General features: G+C 45.0%; 1 protein-coding gene across 1 annotated transcript in view; it reads left to right on the forward strand.

Moving 5' to 3' along the window:
* The window catches only part of LOC105534692 (aldo-keto reductase family 1 member B10-like), a 15,225-nt gene that overhangs the window by 5,699 nt on the left and 2,468 nt on the right, over window positions 1-7,058 (forward strand). The window contains exons 5-9 of the mRNA XM_011973485.1: window positions 4,033-4,155; window positions 4,446-4,552; window positions 4,987-5,068; window positions 5,598-5,681; window positions 6,329-6,411. Coding sequence (XP_011828875.1) covers window positions 4,033-4,155; window positions 4,446-4,552; window positions 4,987-5,068; window positions 5,598-5,681; window positions 6,329-6,411 — 479 coding nt within the window. The remainder of the gene's footprint in view (window positions 1-4,032; window positions 4,156-4,445; window positions 4,553-4,986; window positions 5,069-5,597; window positions 5,682-6,328; window positions 6,412-7,058) is intronic.

Here is a 7,058-nt window from a genome sequence, read left to right on the forward strand (position 1 = left end):
TTCCATGTCTCTTCTAGAGGCTGCAAGGATGGAAGCTGGCCAATATCTTCCCCAGAAAACCACACCCTGGAGATCTAATCCTTATCCAGTGATACTGAAATGAAAGTTTGCCCTTGGGTGTACACAGGATCTAGGTGTATGAGGTGAATGTCCATGGTGATAATGTTGGCTTCTGGAATGTCCTAACAGCAGATCTTAACGTCAATCCAGTAGTTTCTAAAATAGAAGGATTAATATACTACAGTAGATATAGAGATTTCCTTTAAACTGACATTCTTGTAGCATGTACTGCAGAGTCTGAAAAACTGGTATGCACATGTGGTATTTAGCAAGAGTCAGGACCCTGAAACCTTGTTTAAAGAACCAAGTGCCGTGATGCAGATTCCAGTAAACTTTTCATTCCGTATTTACAGTCTGGGGATGACATTTTACCCAAAGATGATAAAGGTAATGTCATCGGTGGAAAAGCAACGTTCTTGGATGCCTGGGAGGTAGGTTCCAGCTTCCTCTACGTGTGCTGGGAGAGAAATCTTCAGTTATCCATGAGACTTCCCGTTGACATGAAAGAGGCCGTGTGCCTGATGCTTTCTAATTTCATCATTGTGATTCTCTAGCTCTTCTAATATCTTCCTCATCACCTTTGGCTTTTGGGTGCATCTGATACTATTTATATTTCAAGGCTAATACTGTGTCTTCAAATAAGACTGGAAATACAACGTACCCCACTTTGGGGAATACACATGCTGTTCTCAAACCAGGGCCAGCCATTTGGAACAGGAGGTTTGGGTCTGGGTTTTCTCATAGCAGCTGAGTAACCTAGGGTCAGTTTTGTAACTCTTGTAGGGCTCAGTTTTCTCTTCTTAAAAAAGAAGTCTTATAACACATACTACTAATATGTATTTTTGAGGGTGTGATAAAGATTAAGATGGTTTACATGCCAGGAACATTAGTCATAGCGACCATGTAATCATCTAAACCTATAAGGCAGGGTTAACATCCCCATTTATAAATAATGACCTTTGAAGCCTAGATTGATTGGTGACTTGCGCAGGTCATGTCACAATGTGTGTGGCAGAGCTGGGATTGGACCCAGACTCATCTGAATCACAAGTCCAACCACCAAAGCCATCAGCATGCGCTTGGCAGGCAGTGAACACACATCCAGAAATCAGGGAGCCTGAGTGCCCTGCTTCCCAGATCACATCATGACCTGTTTCACATCATTCCCATTCAAAGTGAATTAAGGGATCAGTGTTTTCTCTGGTCATTTTCTATTATACTGTTATATCCTCTTGCAAATGCTAGTAGAGAACGAAGTGGAGGAATAAGTTATAAATGAACACTGGCATATGACTCCAAGAGTTAATGATGTTATCTTGGCAGCTGTCTGTGTAGGGGTACATGTAGTTGTGAGTTTGTATTGTGTTGTACAAGGGAAAATATATTAAGCCTCACGTTTCTGAAATGCTTAGAATGGACATGGTTCAACTAAACATAGCTTTTTCTGTGTATTGTTTGTTCAAAAACATTAATCCACAAGCACAGTGTTCTTTTTTTAAGACAGAGTCTCACTTACAAAATCTGTAAGCCCAGGCTGCGGTGCAGTGGCATCATCTTGGCTCACTGCAACATTCCTCTGTCGAGTTAAAGCCATTCTCCTGCCTTAGCCTCCTGAGTAGCTGGGACTGCACGTGCGTACAACCACGCTCGGCTAACTTTTGTATTTTTAGTAGAGACAGGGTTTCACCATGTTAGCCAGACTGGTCTCGAACTCCTGACCTCAGGGGATCCACCCATCTCGGCTTCCCAAAGTGCTCTGATTACATGCGTGAGCCACCGCACCTGGCCTTTTGCAATACATTTTATCAGTTTGCCTTAGCTTCTATGATGATATTAATGTGGCTTGTGTGTCAGTGTTGCCTGCATCTCACAATGCTATGTTTTCTGAATGAGTACAAAGATGACTGCTAAATACAACATTTGAAAGGCATGAAAAGATATCAGTGATCAAGGTCAGAGGCTCTGATTTGAAACGAGCAGGCTTGAATATGAAAGCGCTGGATGTTTCTGTAGACCCACAGCCAGTTCAGTAGAAACCTCATTGATCACCCTGAAGCAGAGGGGAGGAAAAAGTATAAAGAAGTCAAGTTCAAAGACAGGCAAACTAACCTGACCTATGATGTACAATAGCTTTTGTATTATCTAATTGCCCCGTCAGAAGTTTTGGGAACCTTTTGTTTTCATAGCATCTAAACTCTACTGCCCAATTTGAACAACTTCATCTACGCTAGTGGTTCTCAATGTGGCTGTTCATTAGAATCACCTGAGGAGTTGAAAAATCCCAATGTCTAAGCTACAACTCAGACAAAATCTGTAAGAAACTCTGGGGGGTGAAACCCAGCCACCGATATTACTTTTTTTTTTTTTAATTCAGAGAGAGTCTTGTTCTGTTGCACAGGCTGCAGTACAATGGCAAGATCACAGCTCAGTGCAGCCTCGGACTCCTGCGCTCAAGCAATCTTCCCAGGTAGCTGGGATCAGACGCATATGCCACCACATCCAGCTAATTAAAAAAAATTTTTCTGGTAGAGACAGAGTCTTGCTATGTTGCCCAGGATGGTCTCGAGCAACTGGACTCAAGCAATCCTCCTGTCTCAGCCTCTGATAATGTGTATCAGAAAGATACACATTATTAGTATGTATATTATAAGACCTTTTTTTAAGAAGAGAATACTAAGGCCTACAAGAATTAAAAACTTACCCTAGGTTGCTGAAACCCAGGCCCAAACCCCCTGTTCCAATCCTATTCCAAAGTGCTGAGATTACAGTCATAAGCCACTGCATCCACTGGTAGTTTTTAAACTTCCCTGGTGATTCCAAATTGCAGCCAAAGTTGAGAAGGGCTAGATAAAGAGTTCCCTGAACATGTCATGTTCATCCCTGCCTCTGAGTTTGCTATTGCCTTCTTGTCTCATATGCCTATATTTTTTCCCTGTTTTCTCTCTCTCTCTCTTTTTTTTTTTTTCTGAGGCTCAGTTTAAACTCTACCTGAAGATCTGCCCTGACAGCTGCAGGCTGTGTGAATCTCTTCCTTCTCTGCCCTTTCTGACTCTGTCTATGCCACGGTCATGTTATCTGAGGCAGCTTCAGGGTCACGGTTGATGGCTCCATAGAAGGGAACCCTAGCACTTTAATTGGACTGTAAGAATCCCAGAAGAAGGAAGCACATTGTATACTTTCACATCCTGACAACTTCTGGAACATGTAATAGATGGCTAATAAATACATGTTGCATTGGAGGCTGCTGCTAACATATATGATATCTTTGGGCAAGTTTGGAAAATGCCCAAAGTTATACAAAGATTCCCTTCCTTGGGGGTCCCTGTAGTTTCTGTACTGGGAAGCATGGCTGGATATGCAGACGGTGGGTCAGGTTTCAGCCCCACACAACTCCTTGCCCAGGTGCCCCTGCCAGGGCATAATCTATATGCATGACCTTCCTGCAAACCCAAGCACGGTTGGTGTGGGAGAAAGTGACTCAGGACCCACAAGTGAGGCTTCTCCACATACTGCAGTCTCCTCCTAACACAGCTTGCCCAGGTTTGGGTGTACAATGCACACACAGCAGTAGCTACCCGCTGTCATTTGGATTCATTAAAAATAAAATCATCTCATAAGCTTGCAAATATTCATTTTATATTTATTTTTTATTTTTTGTATTATAAAACTTCATATTTCCCCTGTATAGAGCAGTATAATTTTGTATGTGTTTCTTTATGTGTGAGGTGAGAGTGGCAAGAAAATAAAATCTTTACCTGTTACTCCTAGTTTTTCTTGGGCTGGGGAGGGGCAGTAGGACTGGAACACTCACTGATGGGCACCCAGGCGCTGGACTGAAATTTCCTGTGAATGCCTCGGCTAACCCTGTTGTGCTGGATCCTTTAGCAATTTCTGCCCCAGGGAGGACTAAGGGAAGCCAGGGTCCCTGTAGTCCCTCTGGGGCTGCCCAAAAGGTTTTCCTTTCTATGACAGGCCATGGAGGAGCTGGTGGATGAGGGGCTGGTGAAAGCCCTTGGCATCTCCAATTTCAACCACTTCCAGATCGAGAGGCTCTTGAACAAACCTGGACTGAAATATAAACCAGTGACTAACCAGGTAAATTCTGTTTAGTATAAGGGTAAATAAAGGTCTTGCCCTATTACATCTTAAACATTGGGAGGAATGTTCAATGCTATCTATGCCCCGAGTGTCATCTCAGTGGTCAGTGATCAGGATACTTTTGGGAGGTGTGAGGCTGATCTCATGGGTGTGTTAGCAAGAATCTCAGTGGGTAGGTGTGTGGTCTTTGCTTGGTGGTCTTTTTGTGTGTGTGTGTGTAGAACTCCCTATGAACAACTCAAAAGCCAGTCAGCTTTCCCCGTGATGCGGATTGTTTGCTGTTGCAGGTTGAGTGTCACCCGTACCTCACGCAGGAGAAACTGATCCAGTACTGCCACTCCAAGGGCATCACCGTTACGGCCTACAGCCCCCTGGGCTCTCCGGATAGACCTTGGTGAGGCTTCCAAGCAGTGGATCCTTCTCTTGATAATCTTAAAAACATTATTTTATGTTTGGTAAATATTGGTATGAGACCATAAGTCACTGGAAAGAAAAACGTGTGTAAGGTAATGCGTTTGCTACAACCAAATGGGATGACTGTGGGAACAAATGGGAATTAAAAAGCAACAACAGCAGCAACAACAAAAACATGGGCGACGTGTTTGACCCTCTGGGAGTATTTCCAGTTCAACCACCCAAGGATGAACCAGGCTTTGCAAAATGCTGAGACTTCAGAACCCAGGGGAAGGACCCAAGCTTCCAGGTCCTCCTGCCTGTCTCCCAGATGGAGAGGCTCTGATGATCAGTCTTGAGACCCTCATTGGTGTGGTGTCCATCTGTACATGGTAGCCATGGTGATTGTTCACATCAGCATCTTTCTGCCTCTAGGGCCAAGCCAGAGGACCCTTCCCTGCTGGAGGATCCCAAGATTAAGGAGATTGCTGCAAAGCACAAAAAAACTGCAGCCCAGGTACCATATTTTTATTTTTCTTGTTATCCAACAACTCTTTTTTCCAGTCTCATGTTTCATTTCTTGTGTTGTCCTCAACTAACTCCTTAAAGGGGAAGAACACAGGAGCTGAAGCCATCTATAGTGTTTCCTTTGAAGTCTGTTGGAACCTCCAGGAAACACAAGAGCTGTCACTGAAACAAAGATAGCTTCTGCCTCACAGCTTCCTGTTAAGCCCGACAGCCAAGTCGTAAAGCATGGCTTTGGAGTCTAGGGATATGGGTGCAGATGCCAACTCTACCTCTGATCAGCCTTACGACCCAAACTGCTTTCTTTATTCCTAAAAAATAAAGATCACAGAGTTGTCCCTAAGGTGAAGGGAGAGAATGAGGCGGGGGGCTGGCACAAGTCTATAGCTGTCAAGGGCTCAGTCAATATCAGCGATTGTACCTGAAGCCACAGTGAGCTGCAGAGATGTTTTATTCTTCCTTTCCATAAAAGGAGGGGTCCTTGTAGCTGAGTGGAAACATGATGTCCCCTTTCCACACAGGTTCTGATCCGTTTCCATATCCAGAGGAATGTGATTGTGATCCCCAAGTCTGTGACACCGGCACGCATTGCTGAGAACATTCAGGTAAGATCTCGGCTGGTCGGCCCTGGTACTCTTCAGGGGAGGGGGACACAGACAGACCCTGTCACTAGGATTCTTACCTCATCCCTGCACCATCTTCTGCCCCCTCCGTTCCCACCACCCTAACATTTTCCAGCCCAGGGATCTAGGCTCAGTATACCTGAGATGAATCACCCATGGGCTTAGGACATGCTGGGGATAGTGGCTGCTGAAGCCTTGTCAGGTCTGAGCACAGCTGTGCTACACACCACTGAGAAGACCCTCAGTTGCCCCTGAGCAGCTAAGCCCTGGGCCACCACATGAGCAGACTGTCCTGGCCTCCCTGCTCATCTTCCAGCAGCAGAGGAAGTGTGAACTGTCCTTGGAGAACTGTCTTCTTGAAGGGCGCATCATGGAGCACAGGGCCTGTGCACACCTGGAGCTTAGTGCCTGTGAACCTGGTCTCCCTCCCCCGGAACACTGAGCACTACAAATACCGCGGTCTTTGTGTAGGACCTAATTTAGAGAAAAATTTGTATCCTGTGGATATAATGGGAAAAACACCTGTGACCAGTTTGTGCTGCTAGAACTGCCTGCTAGAATGAGCGGCAGTCTCCAGTCCCAGCAGTAACGGCCTTACTGATGATGTACTGAAACTCCTATCTTTCCAGGTCTTTGACTTTAAATTGAGTGATGAGGAGATGGCAACCATCCTCACCTTCAACAGAAACTGGAGGGCCTGCAACATGTTGCAGTAAGTGGCATGGAGTTAACTAGGAGCATTGCCAGGAGTTTTTCTAAACTGGTAGAGGGTTAGTTGGAAGAGCTAGAAAGCTGCTGGGACTACTTGTGTCCTCAAATACTACTTTGGGGCAGTTCTGAAAGTTAAAATTGGGGTACCTGGGAATCACTGTGATGGACACATCTCCAATTGCTGCTCATTGTCTGGATGTAGAGCTAGAATTGTAACACAAGGTGTGTTGTCAATAGACAGGAGGCAAGCATTCATTTATTCATGCATTCAATAAATATCTAGTGGTCCTCTATGTGCCAGGCATCTTCTAGATGCTTGGGTTATCATACTGTACAAAGCTGCTGCCTCCATGTGCTTAGGGAGGGAGGGAAGGAGGCAGAACAGAAATAAATCAAATCAAAATATATGTGTCAGATAGTGAGAAATGCTAGACAGAAAAATAAGTAGGGCAAAGTGGATAGGAAGTGGTGGGTGGTAGTGGGACGGATCCTTTATATGGGGTGGGTCAAAGGAGGCTTTGCTGTGAGGGATATGCCATATGCATATTTGGGGGAAGAGCATTCTTGGCAGTGATAACAGCAGGTGCTAAGGCCCTGAGGTGGGATTGTGTTTAGAGCATTCAAGCAAGAAGGCCGGGGAGGCTGGAT

Source organism: Mandrillus leucophaeus, unplaced genomic scaffold (genome assembly GCF_000951045.1).
Source record: "Mandrillus leucophaeus isolate KB7577 unplaced genomic scaffold, Mleu.le_1.0 Scaffold1385, whole genome shotgun sequence".
Classification (NCBI taxonomy): Eukaryota; Metazoa; Chordata; class Mammalia; order Primates; family Cercopithecidae; genus Mandrillus; species Mandrillus leucophaeus.